Raw genomic sequence first — 20,146 nt, forward strand, 5'->3', positions numbered from 1 at the left:
GAGAAGCCAGAGGCAGAGTTAGAGTGATGCAGCTCCAAGGCAAGGAGCACAGGATCACCACCAACCACAGACCCTGGGAGAAAGGCATGGGGCGGATTCTCACCTAGGGCCTAAGGAGGGAACCAGTGCTGCTGCTGGCACCTTGCGTTCAGACTTCTGGCCTCCAGAACTGTGAGATGATATATTTCCATTTTTTTTTGTAAGTCACCCAGTTGATGATAATTTGTTACATCAGCCTTTGACAGGAAGACACGAGGCCTGGTATTAAATAAGGGCTCAGTGTTTGTTGAATGAATGAAAGGGGCCAGGCACGGTGGCTCACGCCTGTAATCACAGCACATTGGGAGGCTGAGGTGGGTGGATCACCTGAGGTCAGGAGTTCAAGACCAGCCTGGTCAACATGGCAAAACCCTATCTCTACTAAAAATACAAAAAAAAAAAAAAAAAAAAAAAAAAAAAAGCCAGGCATGGTGGTGCACACCTGTAGTCCCAACTACTCAGGATGCTAAGGCACGAGAATCACTTGAGCCCAGGAGGCAGAGGTTGCAGTGAACTGAGCTCCAACTGCTGTACTCCAGCCTGGGCGATTAAAAAAAAAAAAAAAAAAGTGAAACCATTAACATTAAACCAGAGGCTCTACCAAGCTGGCCACAGTTTAAATAGCAGAGGGGCCTGCCTTCCCCCTGCCCCCGGAAGCAGTGAGGCCTAACCCCATTGAAAGCCCGTTCTGGGTGGTACTTCCTGTCACAGAGGCCTGCCAGCCAGCAGCTGGGACTCGGCTCGTCCCCAGGGATGTGTGATTCTCTGAACAATGTTGGGAAAGGAAACTGGGCTCAAGGGCTCCGGGGCGGTTTCTGGTCATTTTGGTTGTGGGGGTAGAGGGGTAGGGTTGGCGAGGTTCCCTGGGGCAGGGCGATGGACCTCAGCCTGGTCACTGCCTTTGGAGGTGTTGGTGGAGGAGGAGAGAGGAGGTCTAGGTTTGAAATAACCCTCTAAGAGTTTTTTTGTTTGTTTTTGTTTTTGGTCAGGGTCTTACTCTGTTGCTCAGGCTGGAGTGCCGTGGCACATGATCTCGGCTCACTGCCTGCACCCTCTGCCTCCTGGGCTCAAGTGATCCTCCAGCCTCAGCTTCCTGAGTAGCTGGGACTCAGGCACACGCCACCATGCCTGGCTAATTTTTAAAGATTTTTGTAGAGATGGCGGTCTCATCATGTTGCCCAGGCTAGTCTTGAACTCCTGGGCTTAAGTGGTCCACCCTCCTTAGCCTCCCAAATAGCTGAGATTACAGGTATGAGCCAATGTGCCCAGATCACAGATATTTTTCAAAACACCTTTATTGAGATATAATTCACATCCCATGCGACTCATCCATGTAAAGTACAGAGACTTCAGCACATTCACAGGGCTGAGCAGCCATTGTCACAATCAATTTTAGAACCTTCTTTTTTTTTTTTTTTTTTTGAGACGGAGTCTCGCTCTGTCACCCAGGCTGGAGTGCAGTGGCCGGATCTCAGCTCACTGCAAGCTCCGCCTCCCGGGTTCACGCCATTCTCCTGCCTCAGCCTCCCGAGTAGCTGGGACTACAGGCGCCTGCCATCTCGCCCAGCTAAGTTTTTGTATTTTTAGTAGAGACGGGGTTTCACTGTGTTAGCCAGGATGGTCTCGATCTCCTGACCTCGTGATCCGCCCGTCTCGGCCTCCCAAAGTGCTGGGATTACAGGCTTGAGCCACCGCGCCCGGCCCAATTTTAGAACCTTCTTATCATCCCAAAGAGCAGCCCTGTACCCCTTATCTGTTACCTTCTGATAGGCCCACTCTCTGCTTTCCTGGTCCTTGGCAACCACTGATCTACATTCTATCTCTATAGATTTGCTGATTCTGGATATGCCAAAGGTGGGTCTTATGATGGGGAAATTAGGTCCAAAGTGGGTGGCTGAGCAACCCACAGTCATACAACTAAGGAAGGCGCAGACCTGGGACTGGAGCCCAGATTCCCTGCTTCCCAATTTCATGCTTTCACAGTAGGTCTTCTTCCCAGTAACAATTCCTAAAATAGCCCGCCCTGGTTTTGCCCCATGGGGATGAGTGCTTTACCTCCCTCATCTTACAATCCCCCTCAGATGTAGGTACATTTCTGATACCCATAGGTATAATAATGAGGTAACATACCCAGAGAGGCTAACGGTCCAATGCACCATGGCCGCCAACAAAGAGAAGAGGGTAATAGGGAAAAGCATTTGCATGCTCAACGACTGGTGAGCAACACAGAATACAAAGAGTCAAGATGATGGAGCTTAAAATGTAATTTTCTTTCAGGTTTTTCTTCCTTACCCACCCACCCCCCTCCTTCTTTCTTTCATAGGAAAAGGAAAAGAAAGATTCCCCCTAGCCTTTGAGGTCACTTGCTGACCCATTTGTGAATCTATGTAGAGTGGCTACAAACACACATCTCCCTGCCTGAATGTCTCTTATTAATCTGGGGATGGGTGGCAGGTCACCATGCCCATGGGCTTTGGCACCAGACAGGCTGAGGTTCAAGTCTTGCCCCCACCACCCACTGACTTAACCCCCTCCAGCCCTCTGACAGCTAACCTGTGACAGGGTCTTTCTACCGCATGTGTCTGAACCCACAGAGTGGTTTCTTTCTCTTTTTTTTTTTTTGAGACGGAGTCTCGCTCTGTCGCCCAGACTAGAGTACAGTGGCACGATCTCGGCTCACTGCAATCTCCACCTCCTGGATTTACACCATTCTCCTGCCTCAGCCTCCCGAGTAGCTGGCACTACAGGCGCCCACCACCACACCTAGCTAATTTTTTTGTATTTTTAATAGAGACGGGTTTTCGCTGTGTTAGCCAGGATGGTCTCCATCTTCTGACCTCGTGATTCACCTGCCTCGGCCTCCCAAAGTGCTGGGATTACAGGCGTGAGCCACTGTGCCCGGCCCAGAGTGGTTTCTTTCCCTACCTATTTTATTCCTTGAAAAAGAATAAATTCACAGAATGATTCCTTCCCTCTCTATTATCCTTTGGAAAAGAAGTGTCATTTTACACTGGAGTCTTCCCAGAGCAGCGGCTGCCACCTTGAGGATGATGATGACTGTTATTTTTGAGATGGAGTCTTGCTCTATCACCCAGGCTAGAGTGCAGTGGTGCCACCTTGACTCACTGCAACCTCTGCCTCCTGGGTTCAAACGATTCTCCTGCCTCAGCCTCCCAAGTAGCTGAGACTACAGGTGTGTGCCAACATGCCTGGTTAATTTTTGTGGTTTTAGTAGAGAGGGGGTTTTACCATATTGGCCAGGCTCATCGTGAACTCCTGATCTCAGGTGAGCTGCCTGCCTTGGCCTTCCAAAGTGCTGGGATTACAGGCATGAGCCACTGCACCCAGCAGATTATTTTTATTTTGAACAACCAAGTTAGAGTTTGAGAAAGAGATGAGGGCCCCCAGTACTCTCTTTCAATCCACTGATTCCTTCAGTTGTTCACCTGGTGGAGCGGGATTGGGCTGGGAGTTGGTTAGCAAAAAATGAGGCAAGGAAGAAAGGGAATTAAAAACCTGAAAGAAAAGAGAGCAAACTGCCATCTACTATGACCATTATCTCACACACAATGGGCATTTTAACTCAAAAATGCTATAGGCTCACAGACATAGATTAAACAGAAACCTGTTCTTCATGTTCTTATTTTTTTGCTTGGTTCCCACAGATGAGAGAAAAATTCAGCCAGAATTGGCATCTGTCAAGATAGGCTTTTAGGAGCCACGGTTCCCTAGAGTGGTCTCCCCACATTCTCGTTTTGTCAGCAAGAGATTTAACCCACTCCCCTATCCATGTAGACTTTGTAATTAATTATACATATATATGACTGTTCAAATATATTATGTACATTATTTAACACATACTAAAACAAAAGTGTGAAAAAGATTGGTTGAAATAAATACAAGCTGAAGTTCTGAAAAAAAAAAAAATTGAGGCAAAGAAATTGTCCCTAGATGTAGCCATTTTTTCCTGGGGAATTGGCCCCCATGACTTCAAGTGACTGATGTCATGAGTACTTCCAAGATCTCTTTTAAAAGTTGATGTGTTAAGTGATCTGTGTTGATGAGCATGGGTGCACACCCTGGTTGGCAGTGCTGAAAGAAATGAATCCACAGATCTTGAGAAGTCAGCAAACGAATCCTGTGGCTTGGGATACAACATTGACAGTGATATTCCTCAATTCAAAAATTCTATAACAGGCTGGGCGCAGTGGCTCATGCCCGTAATCCCAGCACTTTGGGAGGCCAAGGTGGGTGGATCACTTGAGGTCAGGAGTTTGAGACCAGTCTGGCCAACATGGTGAAACCCCATCTCTACTAAAAATACAAAAAATTAGCTGAGCATGATGGCATGCACCTATAATCCCACCTACTCAGGAGGCTGAGGCAGGAGACTCGCTTGAACCTGGGAGGTGGAGGTTGCAGTGAGCCGGGATCGTGCCACTGCACTCCAGCCTGGGCAACAGAGTGGGGCTTCATCTCAAACAAAACAAAACAAACCTATAACACACCAGGTGCAGTGGCACAAGCCTGTGATCCCAGTGCTTTGGGAGGTAGAGGCAGGAGGATTGCTTGAGGTCAGGAGTTCAAGACCAGCCTGGGCAACGTAGTGAAACCTCCTGTCTAAAAAAGAGAAAATTAGCCAAGTGTGATGTGCGTCTGCAGTCCTATCTCTTCAGGAGGTGGAAGTAGGAGGATCGCCTGAGCTCTGGAGTTCAAGGATGCAGTGAGCTATGATGGCACCCCTGCACTCCAGACTGGGTGACAGAGACCCTGCCTCTTTGAAAAAACAGTATAACTCAAGCAACTTAGAAGTGAAATTCAAGTGCCTAACAGCTGACTAGGTGCCTCTGAAGCTGGGTCTAGTCACAACGAAGATACCTCCATTAAAGAGCATAGGAAGGGTTTGAATCAGATAGCTTCATGCAACATACGAATGAAAAAAATAAGTTTCTTTTTTTTTTTTTTTTTTTGAGACGGAGTCTCGCTGTGTTGCCCAGGCTGGAGTGCAGTGGCCGGATCTCAGCTCACTGCAAGCTCTGCCTCCCGGGTTTTTTTTTACGCCATTCTCCTGCCTCAGCCTCCCGAGTAGCCGGGACTACAGGCGCCCGCCACCTCGCCCGGCTAGTTTTTTGTATTTTTTAGTAGAGACGGGGTTTCACCGTGTTAGCCAGGATGGTCTCGAACTCCTGACCTCGTGATCCGCCCGTCTCGGCCTCCCAAAGTGCTGGGATTACAGGCTTGAGCCACCGCGCCCGGCCAAAAAAATAAGTTTCTTAAAGAACATATTAGCTTCTTCTCATGAGATCAGGAAAACGAGACATCAGTTGTCTGGGGTTCTTTGCTCCTGACTCTCTGGGGCTGGCACTGTGTTGATCACGTTTTGCAGCTGGGGAAACCGAGGCTGTTGGTATTTAAGTGGTCTGCCTAAGGTAAAGTGTACTCTGACTCCAGCGCATCCTCAACGAGGGCTTCAAATTAGGGCCATGAATTGGCAATTCCTGGCGGGTGATTGTGAGGAGTATATTTATTTTTATTATTTATTTATTTATTTATTTATTTATTTATTTATTTATTTATTTATTTTTGAGACGGAGTGTCCCTTGGCCACACCCGTCCTAGCTCATTGCTGCATCGAACTCTCCAGCTCAAGCGATCCTCCCGTCTAGGCTTCCCAAAGTGCTGAGATGACAGGCGTGAGCCCGGGCGCCCGACCGGGAGTGTGTTAAGTATACAGCAAACACCTGGACTGCGGCCGGCGCTCCAGGAATGCTGCCATATTGGTGCACTCCCTTTGCACCTGGCCAAGTGGCCTCGGGCAGGTAGCCTCCCCTCGGGCTGCCTCAGTTTCTTCCTTGGCACGCAGAGGCGGGGCTCCAGGCCTGGGCCGCCCCACGGCGGGGAGGGCGCCGGGACACGGCGCTCGGGGTGCGCTCCGAGAGGCAGATCAGACTGGGCGTGCCAGGGGCGGGGCGGGGCGGAGCGGGGGGGCGGCCCCCGAGGATCACGTGGCGCGGGGCCGCGGCCGAAGCAGAAGTAGCGAGCGCCGGTGGCGGAGGGCGTGAGCCGCGGGGAGTAACCCGAGTCCGGACGCGGGCGGCTGCGCGCGGGACCTCGGAGCCCAAACCCGGGGCAGGCGGGCAGCTGCGCCCGGGCGGCACGGCCAGGTGAGCTGCTCGGCCGGGAGCGAGGCAAGCAGGGCGCCCAGGGACCTGCGCCCGGCGGGGACCGGCGCCCAGGGCGCTGTATCCGAGGGGGTCTGCGTCCTGGCTCAGCCGGAGCGGACAGGGACGGGGCGCACCCTCCGGGACCCCGGCCCACCGTGCCCGGGTCCATTTGGTGACGGCAGGGATCCTGGCTCAGCCGCCGGCACTTCCTCACCCGGGGCCAGCGCCACCTCTCCGGTCTGTGCGGTGGGGCGGTCCCAACTTTGAATGGGGACCCGGAGGAAGGTCAGAGGTCGTGCGGGGGCTGGCGTTCAAAACTCCTCTTTCCGAGCGGCTCTACGTGGGGTGGCGCCGTCTCTCCTGACCGCCCCTGTGCCCAGAGCTCTCGGACGCTCGGAGCCACACTTCCCCGTCTCACTTCGGTGGTTGCGGGTGGCGGGTGGGGGCGATACCGCGGGAGGCGCAGTCCTTCCCCGATACTTTTGGAGAGCTTGCAGGACACTCGCGATGCCCGCTCCACAACTCTCTGCGTAATTATGCGTGTGTCTGTGCGTGTTCCTGGTTATACTTTGGAATCCTAATGAGGGCATTACCTGCACAGCAAGAGTTCAAGTTAAAGATGTGTCCCGTTTGGACAGCGAGCTCCTGGATTCCAGCAGGAGGGTGGGGCGGGGCTCTCTTGGTACCCAAATCTTGAACTAAGGTGAGAAACTATGGGAGGGGGGGTGGTGTTTAAAGGGGTGACATGCTCGAGGGTAACAGGTGGCCTTGTCCATCAGAACTTAATTTGAATTTCAGTTCCATCAGTGTGACCCTGGGCAAATTGAAGAACTTTTTTGAGTCTGTTTCGCCTTCTGGATACTGGAGCCACCCAAGCCTGTTTTCCAGGGCTGTGTCGAGATTATTGCTGTTCCACGAGGTTCGCTGAGAATCGGGGCGTATCCATGGAGAGTCCTCGGGCAGTTCCTGACTCTCTGGTTCAAGGGCATTCTGTGGGGGCATGGGCCCTCGTCCTTAGCTACAGTTCTGTGGGGAAGTGTTAGAGAATTTTGAAGTCTATGCCAGCCTCAAGCAGTTTCTCTTGCAACGGTGTGTGTGCACTCACGTGTATGCCAACTCAGGGCCAATCCTCATTGTGAGCCTCACTGATGTTTAAGTCACCTAATGATGCAGCTGCCACCCCCCACCAGCGACTGGAGTATGGGCAGTTCCTCTGGAAGAGGAAAAGCAGAGACCCCATGAGTAGCTGTTTTGCACTCATTCGGTAGAGTCAGTGAAAAACTGCTGGTGAAAAAACTTGTGAAAACACTTCTTGATTGGGCGCGGTGGCTCACGCCTGTAATCCCAGCACTTTGGGAGGCCGAGGCGGGCGGATCTCTTGAGGTCAGGCGTTCCATACCAGCCTGGCCAACATGGTGAAACCCCATCTCTACTAAAACTATAAAAATTACCTGGGCCGCGGTGGCTCACGCCTGTAATCCCAGCACTTTGGAAGGCCGAGGCGGGCGGATCACAAGGTCAGCAGATCGAGACCATGGTGAAAGTCCAAGTCGTATCCTCTACCCTCACCCAGACTCCAATAAATACTAACCACTCTCCTGGATTTACCAGCAGATCGCCTTTATAAAAATGGAATTGTATTATACTCATACACTTGCAACTATTGTTTGCAACTATTTTTTTCATTGACCTCACAAATCTTTCCAGATCCAATTGCTTATCCATCATCCTCATTCTTTCTTTTTTTTTTTTTTTTTTTTTTTTTTTTGAGACGGAGTCTCGCTGTGTCTCCCAGGCTGGAGTGCAGTGGCCGGATCTCGGCTCACTGCAAGCTCCGCCTCCCGGGTTATCGCCATTCTCCCGCCTCAGCCTCCCAAGTAGCTGAGACTACAGGCGCCCGCCACCACGCCCGGCTAGTTTTTTTGTATTTTTAGTAGAGACGGGGTTTCACCATGTTAGCCAGGATAGTCTCGATCTCCTGACCTCGTGATCCACCCGCCTCGGCCTCCCAAAGTGCTGGGATTACAGGCTTGAGCCACCGCGCCCGGCCCATCCTCATTCTTTCTGATAGCAACTGAGCATTCTTCAATGCGTGTGCACCATGGTTTATCCAGGAGGCCCCCCACATTGATGAGCAATTGTTTCCTGTTTTTTTTTTTTTTTGTATTTCTATTGCAAATATTGCTTCCATGATTTTCTGTCATACATATTGCATCTTTGTGCATGTCTTTCTGTACATGTACAATTGCAGGATTGAAGCATATGCTTGTTTTGCTTTTTAATAGCTGCTCACAGGTTGCCCTAAAAGAGCAGGGGTTGAATTTACACTCTCACCTCCGGTGGCTGACACCATTCCTTTGAGAATAGTGTACCCCCTCTGATGCCACAGGATGGGTGTCAGGTGCAGTGGGAATGTTCCTTGAACTGTTGGAGGGCCCTTACCACACAAGTATTTGCCTGTGCCCCATTTTAGCAGAATTGTTTTGTGGGATTTTGGATGAAATGCTGTACCGGCTTACCATGCAGAGAGCACTGAAGAGACAGAAACTTCCTTGATTTCTGGTTTGGGGTCCTTATATCTCATTTTATGCCCTTCTAAATAAGTTTATGAAATACAAGAACATGAATGAGCTTTTGAGATACAAGAAAATGTCCTTTAGAAAGACATGAAATGTAAAAATGGCAGAAATCAGTTATTCAAACTCAGCCATGTTTGTATTTACAAAATAAGTGATTTTATAGAATTACCCATTAAGAATGGGAAACAGGAACAAAAAAGGAATTTCAAGCCTTTTTTTTTTTTTTTTTTTTTTTTTTTGAAAAAAACAACAACAAAAAAGCAGAAGCAAAATGGAAGTTGCTGTGATGGCTGGTGCACTCCCCTGGGGTCAAGGCCTTGGAGACCTCCCTGCCATAGTTGCTAAAGCATGGCACGCCAGAGGCCTGAGCTGGGTGCTGGCAGGATTTGAATGGTGGACTCCAAGAATCTTTTGGGCATGAAGATCTGTTTCCAATTGTATCTCATGAGCTCATTCATGTTCTTGTATCTCATAAGCTTCTTTAGAAGGGCATTTCATGAGTTACAAGAACCCCAAACCAGAAATCAAAGGAGTTTTTTTCTCTTCAGTGCTCTCTGCATGGTAAGCCAGTACAGGATTTCATCCAAAATCCCATAAAACAATTCTGTTAAAATGGGGCACAGGCAAATACTTGAGGGGTAAGGGCCCTCCAATAGTTGAAGGGACATTACTACTGCACCTGACACCACCCTGCAGCGACAGAGGGGATACAGTGTTTTCAAAGGAACGGTGTCAGCCACTGTAAGTAAGAGTGTAAATTCCACCCCTGCTCTTTTAGGGCAACCTGTGAGCAGGTATTAAAAAAAAATTGGTGAGAGGCAGCATGGAAGAGCTGGTGTTTATGGCTGAGCTGATCCACTGGGCTTCCAAGCTGGAAGTAACTGGAACCCTGGGGAAGGTTAAGTCCAAGGCCTTCCCAGATGCAGGGCTGGAAAGAACTGAGGAGCCTGGTCCCTTGTCCTGGTTTCTGTCTAATTGAAGGTGTTATAATGGGGCTTGTGTTTCCTACTTATATTCCAGTGGATGATGACCTAGAGACCTGGGAGTGTGGAACTCCAGGATGCGTGGCTGGGGACAGTCAACATAGTGAAGAGCTTTGTGGTTGGCACCTGGGTCAATTCCAGTTTCAGCCACTGTCTATCTGTGTGACCTTGGATAAGTCCCTTAACCTCTTTTGAGAGGGGCAAGTATTGGCAAATCAGTTAATATCTGGCCAAATTCTGCCACAGGGTTCTGGACTGGGGGCTTGGGACTCAGGTGAGGGTTTTGATCTTTGTGCTGCCACTGTTCTACATGACTTTGATCAAGTAATGTGACCTCTTGGGATTTCAGTTTTCCCCTGCACTATTTCCCATTGAGATAAATGAGATGAACCAGACATGACAGGTGCTTGGCACCCAGGGAGGTGCCCAATAAACGGCTGCTTAACAGGGATAAAGTAGGCCATGGGGGCACCTTGTTCATCCCTTTGTCCTGGGTAATGATCAGGAGGTTATTTTAGGTTTCTCCTGATAAGGTAAGATGCACATTAACTCTCAGCAGGGTTTTTAGCATACTCTGTTCTGCCTCGAGGTCTTTGCTTAAACTTCAAGCCGGTTCCTCCTGCTTCGTCTTTTTTGGAAGATTGAATTCAGATGCCTGCTTTTTTCCCCTGAAAACTTTTTCTGAGTCCTTTAAGTGCCTAGCCCCACTCCAGATTAAATTTAGGGGCCCTTCGTGATGTTCTCTGCCCGCCGCCTCCCCATGCATGCTTCTGCTGCTGCACTTATAACTACATTAGAATTCTCAGTTAATTAGTCTGTTTCCACATGGGCACAGGGCAGGTGTAATTATCTCCTGTTGCTGGTGTGGTTGGCCGAGGAGGTGCCTTTGGTATGGGTGTGCAGTAGAGGGAGGTGGGGGCAAAGGGCAAATCCTGAGCCCCTCCCCATTCCCCTCATTTGCATCCTAGTCCCCAGCTCAGTGCCTGGCATAGAGTTGACATTTGATTAATGCCTTCCCCAGTGCCTGATTAATGTTAACTGAGACCCTGCTAAATGCTGCAGGCTGTGCATACCTTGTAGTTTTTCGTCCTCCCAGTCGCCCCTTGTGGACATTTAACCTCCATTTTACAGATGAGGGAAGCGAGGCACAGATTTAGAGCAGCTTGGCAGGAGGCTGAGCCGGGCCGGGAATCGTAGACAGCCCTGGCTGAACACCAGCTTCTCAGAACTCCTTCCTCTTTAGATCCTGGAAAGGTCTATCCTCTGTAACCTTGAGAGCTACAGAGTAACAACTCCAGGCATCTACAGGGACTTGGAGGGAAAGAAGGAGATAAGAAACAGAACAAATAATGGTAATTTTAACAATAGCTTAATCTAAGGAGTGCTGACTTTGTATCATTGTTTTAAGGGCCTGAGATACATTATCTTGTTTAAGCCTTACAAACACATTTAGATGGTGGATACTGTTACCTTCTTTTATGGGATTGGAAATGAGCCCAGAGGATCTAAGTAACTTCTTGTTGTGGCTGCGGCCTAGCTGGCAAGGGGGTCCCTGGTGGCTCAGCTCCAGGGCCTGGGGAGCTCCGTCACTCTAAGTCCTATTTTGGGGGCAGGCAATGTGTTTCTGGGGATTAGGGAGGCAGAATAAGGGGATGGTACAGAGTGAGGGCTCAGGGAATGACTACGGATTTTGAGCAGAGGAGTGACATGATTTGATTCATGTTCTAAAAGGATCTTTCTGGCTCTGGGTTTGAGAATTAACCCTAGCAGGTCAGGGAAGAAGTGGGGAGACCAGGATTAGAATAGTTCAAGTATGAGATCCTAGGAGGAGCCGGTGAAAGGGTGAGATGCGTTGGAAGTGGTCGTGAGAGAGTCCACGAAAGGATTCCTCCAAGATTTTGGGCCCAAGCACCTCTCTGACACCGCCCGCGAGCATAAACAGCAATCAAGGACACCTTCTAGGTGCTGGGCATCACCCCAGGTGCTTTGCTGGGGCATTTCTGAACACTCCCATTTAAAAAAGGCTGAAACAGGCACAGAGAGGTCAAGCAGTCTACCGAGAGCCACACAGTCAGCAGGAGCCTTCTCTGGGGTTTGAACTTGAAGCTTCCAAGAGCTGACATTTCCTGCCTTTTATCCTCATTTCTATGCAGAGGAACCATTTGCCAAGGTCTCCATGGACGCTTCTGAAGGCTTGGTTTGTTTTTTGTTTATTTCATTTTTTTGTGTGTTCTTAGTTTTGCTTAGGAAGTAAAGAGATGGTTAGCAATCTCTAGACAGGATAGAGAAGGATATTGGAGATCAGGGGTGAGAGATGGGAGCCAGGCTGGGTTGTTTTGGCTATTCAAATATTCTGTAGGATAAGAGTGGTTGGGGAGCGAGGAGGTCACTGCCAGGCCAGGGTGATTTGGTTATTCAAAGCCCAGGTAACGGTTGGGTCCTTGAGGCCAGGGGCTCTTCTCACACTTCAGTTTCCATTTAAACCTTTGTGTCCTGCCTAAGCTCTCTGAGTGGCCAGCAATGCCTTGCCACTAGAACCTTCTCCTAAAACTCATCCTGATTGACATGAGACAGGATTTTGGTTCCTGAAGTTCATGCCCTGTTACCTAAATCCCCTTCAATACTAAAGTCAGTTCACTCTTTAATTCTGCCCTTTCAGCCTCCTGATTTCTCCTGATTCCTTCCTTCCTCCCTGGAGTGGCCCACAATGTCCACCATGGTCAATGTGGATTCCCTTGCGGAATATGAGAAGAGCCAGATCAAGAGAGCCCTGGAGCTGGGGACGGTGATGACTGTGTTCAGCTTCCGCAAGTCCACCCCTGAGCGGAGGACCGTCCAGGTGATCATGGAGACGCGGCAGGTGGCCTGGAGCAAGACCGCTGACAAGATCGAGGGCTTCTGTGAGTACTCACTGGGTGGGGCAGCGGGGCAGTGTGGCCTGTCCTCTGGGGCCCTGGCCTGAGCACCTGTCCATTTTCCTATCTTGTCATTACTGTGATTGTTGTTGGTTTGATGTGTTCTTTTATTCTTCTGAAAATGAAAGCATTGCCAGTTTGTGTGGGTCTCTGATGAGGTTTACAGCAGGTGGAGGAAGTTCAGCCAGGACAGCCCTGGTGAAATAACAGAAGCCGGGGTCAGCCAACTTGGAAACGGCATTCGGGCAGCCCTCCTTGCCTGGTGGGTCTGTCCCCTATCTGACAGCATCAGGGCTCGTCTGCTTCCCACAGCTGGTCTAGTCGTCTGTCCTCTTAAGGGCTAACTAGCCCAAGCTTGCAGAAACTCATAGTGTGGTCACCAAATGCTACCGTGTTTTACTGCACACCACAGCAGTGAGGGGCCTTCGCTTTAGTCTCCAAGCAGGGAGAGTGAGTTGTTGAATGTTTTGTAGCTTTCAAATGCAGTTCTGGTCCTGGTAGCGGTGTCCGAGGTGTCCTTCCTCCCCCACCTCCTTTAGATTGGTCTGTTGGTTCAGATCCTAAAGTTTCTAAGACTGTTTTTAACTAATAAAGGCACTTAAGCAATTTTCAGTTGCAAAGATTTGCTCTAATTTGTGTTTTTAAATTAACTAGTTTTTAATTGAAATATATATTCCTGGGGGTTAAGGAGTCAACTCAAATGTTTCTCCTCCCCAGCCCCTAATCCATGCTACTGAGGCAAGCTCGTTACAAATTACTTTTATCTTCCAGAAATAGCCTATGCTTGCATAATGTGTGGGTTAAAAAAATGGGAACTCCTGTACACTTCTGCACCTTGACTTCTTTTTGTTAATTAATAATGATGTTGGCGGTGGTTTCTTATCAGCACACATTGATCTCATTCTTTCTTTAACACATGACATGTAATGGCACAGGCCTCAATGTAACAGTTTAACTCCAGAGAGGAGCATTTTGTGCTATTTCCAGGCTTTTCTTATTAGTCGAAGTGACTATCGTTGTACTCTTTTTTTAAACAGATTTAATTTTTTTGAGACAGGGTCTCTTTCTGTTACCCAGGATGGAGTGCAATGGCATGATCATGGCTCACTGCAGCCTCTACCCTCTGGGCTCAAGTGACCTTCCTGCCTCAGTCTCCCAAGTAGCTAGGACCATGGGAATGCACCACCATGCCTGGGTAATTTATTTTAATTGAATTTTATTTTATTTTTTTGTAGAGATGGGATCTCGCTATGTCTAGGCTGGTCTCGAATTCCTGTGCTCAAGTGATCCTCCCTCCTTGGCCTCCCAAAGCATTGGGATTATAGGCATGAGCCACCTCATCCAGCCTTGTACTGTTTTTTTTTTTTTTTTAATAATAGTTTTATTAAGACATAATTCACATAATATACATAGACTTCACCCATTGTATGCAGCATGTATAATGTGGTGGTTTTAGTATATTTATATATATGTGCAAGCACCACTATCATCAAATGTAGAACATTTATATCACCTCAAAATGAAACCCCATACCTTTCACCATCGCCCCATCCCCTCATCCCCCCTACCAGACGTAAGCAACTGTTAAATTTAATTCTGTTTCTATAAACCTCCCTGTTCTGGACATTTCATAGAAATGGATCATATATATGTGGGCTTTTGTGACTGGCCTCTTTGACTCAGCATTTTTCAAAGTTCATCCTCTTTGTTGCGTGGATCAGAAATTTCCCTTTTTATGGCAGAATCATGATACATTGTATGGCTATTCCACAATTTATGTAGTCAATCATCTGTTGACGAACACTTGGGTTGTTGCCGCCCTTTGGCTAATGTAAATAGTGCTGCTAAGAATGTTTCTCTACAAGTTTTTGTGTGGGTGTCTGTTTTTATTTCTTTTGGGTATATACCTAGGAGTGGAATTGCTGGGTCTTATGCTAACTCAGTTTCATCATTTTAGGAACGGTCAGACTGTTTTCCCAAGTGGCTGCACCATTTATATTCCCTCCAGTGATAGAGAAGGGTGATCCTTGCATCATTCTTCATGTGTATGTATGGGTATATCCGAAGGACAGCTTCCTGGAGGTTTATTTCTGAGCTGAAGGCTATGGCATATTTTAACTTTAAAGGGAAGTTTGGCAGCACCCTGCAAAAGAGGTTGCCCCACTGTATGTTTCAGCTACAAGGTGTAAAAGTACCTGTTGCCTGCACCCTCATCTATGCTGCCTGGCTGCTAAACTTGGCTATCCACAGGTAGATTTTGGTAGCTTGGTGTCATCCTTAATTTGATGTATCCTATCATGAGTGTGATCAAATTGCTTTCTGAAAGGCTTCTCCTGGTTTCGGAGCAAAGTGGGTCTCTTGTGGCACAGAGCCAGAGCCCTGATTTGAAACTGCCCGTGTGGAGGTAGCCATCTTCCCTCTCTACTGTTTGCATTGGTCGGCTCCACCCCCAGGTGGCCCAGAAACCTGTTGCAGCTTGGGTGGCCACCCTCCCTTCCCCCACAAGTGGTGAGAGGGTTGGCACTGATGGTAAATACAGGTGGGCCACGTTGAGAGTAGACTGCAGGTTGTTCCTTTCTCTTCTCAACCTGCCCATCCCAAGCCTAGCTGCCCATCAGAAACACCCAGGGAGGATCTTGAAAGTATAAGGTATTACCATGGCATGTGTATACACCTAGGCAACCAACCTGAACGTTCTGCACACGTATCCCGGAACTTAAAGTAAAATAAAATAAATATATATATAAAAGAAAGTAGAGCATATTGGAACCTTCTTCTGAAGCTCATTCTGATGGGCATGAGATAGGATTTTGGCTTGAAATCTATGCCCTGTCATGTTCCCCTTCTGCTAAGTAATATCACTTCACTCGCTTATGTGGGTGCGCTCTCTTACTCTAGCTCTCTGTTTTAGAGACAGGGTCTTGCTCTGTTGCCCAGGTTAGGGTGCAATGGCCTGATCATGGTTCACTATAGTTGTGAACTCCTGGGCTCAAGTGATCCTCCTGCTTGAGCCATGCAGCTGAGTCTCCCATGTAGCTGAGACTACAGGTGAGCATCGCCATGCCTGGCTGGTATTTTAACTTTTGTGTAGATAGGGTCTTGCTATGTTGCCCAGGCTGGTCTCAAACTCCTGGCCTCAAGCAATCCTCCCACCTTGGTCTCCCAACGTGCTGGGATTACAGACAGGAACTACCATGTCTGGCCTCAATTCATTCTTTTATTTATCTGTTCAGCCTCTTTGTTTCCTTCTTCTTTCTCCCTGGAGTGACCAAGAATGATGATATTTCACCACTTTGGCTGGGGCGTTGTATTATAATAAATCCCCCAGATGGTCTGGTAACTAGGCAGGTTTCACACATATGCCACTGGAGAGAAACTGCCCTTCTTTCCCCTTCTCCCTCCTCTCCCTCCTTTTCTCCCTCCCACTTTCTCTTTCTTTCGCCTTCCCTTCCCACCTTTGCTCCTCTCCTTTGCCTCCCCTCTGCCATTTGAATGCCTGCTGTAGGCACTGCCCTAGACACTAGAGATATAGCAGTTATTAAATTGGATTCAAATCTTCATGGAGCCTATATTGCTTTATCAGGTATGAGCAGTATGGGGCTTGACTTCCAGTGCCATTGGATGAACTTTGCTGTGTGATCTTGGGCAAGTTACCTCCACTCTCTGAACTTTAATTCCCTTATCTGTGGAATGGAAATAACACTGGTGTCTACCCCACAGGGTCATGGTTGGGAAGAAGCAAATGAGAAGATGCATCAGAGAGGCTCAGCTGAATTCATAGCATGTGACAGGCACTCAGTTGTTGGGAACCACCACTGTCGTGATTTTTGCTGTTGTTGCTAACTAGTAGAGTCCAGCCTGTGTAGGGAATTAAAGTCTTGCTTAGGGGTTTGGACTGCAGGGGAGTAGGGTCCATTCTCAGGTTTTCAGAAGAGGGACGACGTGGTTGGATTTGTATCTTTGAACACACTGTGGAGGTCCTGTTTGAGATGACATTGTTGGTGAAGTGACAGGGAAAGCCAATTATGTGTGAAGAGCTTATAAATGATCCTTCCCCCTCACACCTTGAGAGAGCCTTCAGGCCCTGGGTGGGGACTGTCAGTGTCACTGCTCAGTCTCCTGCTGAGAAGGGTGACATTTCATCTCAAGAAGAACTCCCAGCTCTGGCAATTCATTCACGGGGTTCTGGTTAGGAACTTGCTGGTTACCCTGGGGTCTTCAGGGGCGGGTGCATATGAGAGGAGCACCGGTACATGGTTTTGGAATAGTTGGCAAGTGGTGTGTGACTTTTGGACAGGTGTTACAATCCCTGTGCAGCCCTGGGTAAAACACTGGGTCCTACTGTCTAAAGCAGTGCGTGGTTGTCAACCAGGGTGATTTTTGCCTCCTCCTCCCTACTCCAGGGTACGGAGCATTTGGCAATGTCTGGAGACGTGTTTGATTTTCTCACCTGGGATACAGGGTGCTACTGGCATCCAGTGTGTAGAGGCCAGAGAGGCTGCTAAACGTTCTACGGTGCACAGGACAGTCCCCACTACAGAGAGTGATCCAGCAAACATGTCAGTGGTGCAGGGGTTGAGAAACTGCTCTAGAGTCATGTGTTTGCTTTGCTCACAGCAATAAAATGTCACTGGGTAAAATAGGGTTTTGCTGTGAACCCTGTTTTTTTTTTTTTTTTTTTTTTTTTTTTTTTTGAGACGGAGTCTCGCTCTGTCGCCCAGCCCAGGCTAGAGTGCAGTGGCGCGATCTCGGCTCACTGCAAGCTCCGCCTCCCGGGTTCACGCCATTCTCCTGCCTCAGCCTCCCGAGTAGCTGGGACTACAGGCACCCACAACGCGCCCGGCTAATTTTTTGTATTTTTAGTAGAGACGGGGTTTCACTGTGGTCTCGATCTCCTGACCTTGTGATCCGCCCGCCTCGGCCTCCCAAAGTGCTGGGATTACAGGCGTGAGCCACCGCGCCCGGCCCAATGAACCCTGTTTTGATGGAACTTTCTCATTTGTTCAGCACATGTTTGCCATCATATTGAGTGCTAAACTCTGCAGAGAGAGGGAGGAGGAAGGATGGAGTCCCAGCCTGCCAGAGGGGGAGACAGACTCAAACTCACCCTTGCAGGATTGCGTGCTTAGTGCCATAGCGGGAGTTTTCATTGGGTATGGTATGAGGAGGAAAGGCTTTTGTCCATTTGGGTGTGGGAGAGATGGTGAGGAATGGGAAGGGCTCATTGTGGAGGAGCTGCTTGGGTGGAATTGAGAGAGATTTGCTAGGTAGTTAGCAGGGATGGCTGCCCTGATCCTGTGAGATTAATGGGTGTCATGTAATATAAACAAGTAGATTTGTGGGTCATAGATCTGGGCAGGGCTAAGCTGGGTGATTCTTCTACTCTTTGTAGCCTGGACTGAGGTCATTTGGTGTCACCTGGCCTCGAAGGTTCTGGAATCTTCACTCACACATCTGGTACCTTAGTGGTGATGGCTGGAAGACTGGGCTTAGTTGAGACTATTTTTTGTTTGTTTGTTTTTGAGATGGAATCTCTGTCACCCAGGCTGGAGTGCAGTGGTGCAGCCTTGGCTCGCTGCAACATCTGCCTCCTGGGTTCAAGCTATTCTCCCACCTCAGCCCCCTGAATAGCTGGGATTACAGGTGTGTACCATCATATACAGCTACTTTTTGTATTTTTAGTAGAGATGGGGTTTCATCACGTTGGCCAGGCTGATCTTGAACTCCTGACCTCATGCTATCTGCCCACCCTGGCTTCCCAAAGTGCTGGGATTACAGGCATGAACCACCACACCCAGCCTCAGCTGGGACTGTTCACCAAACATCTACCATGTGGTGGTCTCAAGCAGAAGAGTCCCAGGCAGAAGCTATAGGCTTCTTATGACAGCCTCATAAATCCCAGGACATCACTTGCACCGACTCAGATCAGTAAGCCCAGCTCAGCTTCAAGGAAAGGAAATTTCTCTCTTAGAGAAGGAATGACATGCACATCGACGGTAGGCAGGAACTGATGGTGGCCACCAGCAGCCTAGCTCCCATATGAACATGTCAATCCTGATTTGTGATGCAAATCCCTGCTCTGCCACTGTATTAGTCCATTCTTATGCTGCTAATAAAGACATATTCCAGCCTGGGTGCAGTGGCTCACACCTGTAATCCCAGGACTTTAGAAGGCCAAGGCGAGTGGATCACCAGGGGTCAGGTGTAGGGGCTGGGTGTAGTGGCACACGCCTGTAGTCGCAGCTACTTGGGAGGCTGAGGCAGAGAATTGCTTGAATCTGGGAGGCGGAGGCTGCAGTGAGCGGAGATCATACGACTGCATTCCTGTCTGGCTGATAGAGCAAGGGTCTGTCTCAAAAACAAACAAACAAACAAACAAAAAGACATACCCAAGACTGAGTAATTTATAAAGGAAAGAGGTTTAATTGACCCACAATATCACAATATACCTGGGGAGGTCTCAGGAAACTTACAATCATGGTGGAAGGAGAAGCCTTCTTTACATGGTGGCAGCAAGGAGAAGGAGATCTGAGTGAAGGGGGAAGCCCCTTGTAAAACTATCAGCTCTCATGAGAATTTACTCACTATCACGAGAACAGCATGGAGGTAACCGGCCCCATGATTCAATTACCTCCCACGACACATGAGGATTATGGAAACGACAATTCAAGATGAGATTTGGGTGGGGACACAGCCAGACCATATCAGCCACTTACTAGAAGTGTGACTGGATGCTAATTCTTTTGTTATATTTCTGTGCCTCAGTTTCCATATCTGTCAAGTGAGATAGTAGTTTCTGTTTTACTGGGTGAGAATTAAATGGATTTTATTGTATGTACTTTTTAAGATGTGGGAAATATTGTATAATAGAAACTTAATACAATAAGACCAGAAAGAAAAAAAGTCCCCCTAGTGAGGACCCCCAAGGCCTGACCTCTGGTAGAGAAGACTGAGTCTGAAGCACACCACCTCCCTTCCTGGCTTCTGGGTTCCCTGTTGCTTTGCAGGGGTGTTGGATAAGATGGTCCTGGGATTCCTTCCATCCCCAGCCTTCTGCATAGAGTTAAGGAGCTGGTTGTCTCTGAATGTAGGGAGGGAGCTTGTGGCACTGTTGGGCATGTTAGTTTTCCTTCCTTTCTGAGGGACCCAGTTGAGCAGTGTCCGGGTGGAAAGGGGTCTGCTCTGGGGCCTTTCTGAGTTGAGCCTTAGGTGTCCTTTTGCATCTTGTCCATTTGGGAGGCCTGGATTTTGTTTCAGGAGCCAATGTGGTGCCACCTGTTTGTGGGTCTGGCATTTTAGGGTCAGCTGTGGTGATGGGCCCCTTTGAGGGCCTGGACTGCGTCCATCTTAACTGAATAGGCTTTTTATCCTGACGCTTTCACTTTTGCTTAGGCATATTTTCTCTGTCTGCTTATTTTTGGCAAGTTGTGGCTGCCCATGAGTGAGGGATTCTCAAACGTGGGAGC

General features: G+C 48.6%; 1 protein-coding gene across 4 annotated transcripts in view; it reads left to right on the plus strand.

The window, feature by feature from the left end:
* Positions 1–20,146, plus strand: part of PLCG2 (phospholipase C gamma 2) — a 230,942-nt gene that overhangs the window by 41,421 nt on the left and 169,375 nt on the right. For 3 of the 4 annotated variants that reach the window (XM_077986963.1, XM_077986964.1, XM_077986965.1), the window contains one exon: positions 12,425–12,665. In XM_077986963.1, the coding sequence (XP_077843089.1) occupies positions 12,473–12,665 (193 nt within the window). In that variant the 5' untranslated portion in view covers positions 12,425–12,472. Of the gene's footprint in view, positions 1–6,068; positions 6,204–12,424; positions 12,666–20,146 lie in introns of those variants that run through there. The other variant, XM_001111717.5, reaches the window with a different exon arrangement.

The sequence above is a fragment of the Macaca mulatta genome, chromosome 20, assembly GCF_049350105.2.
Source record: "Macaca mulatta isolate MMU2019108-1 chromosome 20, T2T-MMU8v2.0, whole genome shotgun sequence".
NCBI lineage: Eukaryota > Metazoa > Chordata > Mammalia > Primates > Cercopithecidae > Macaca > Macaca mulatta.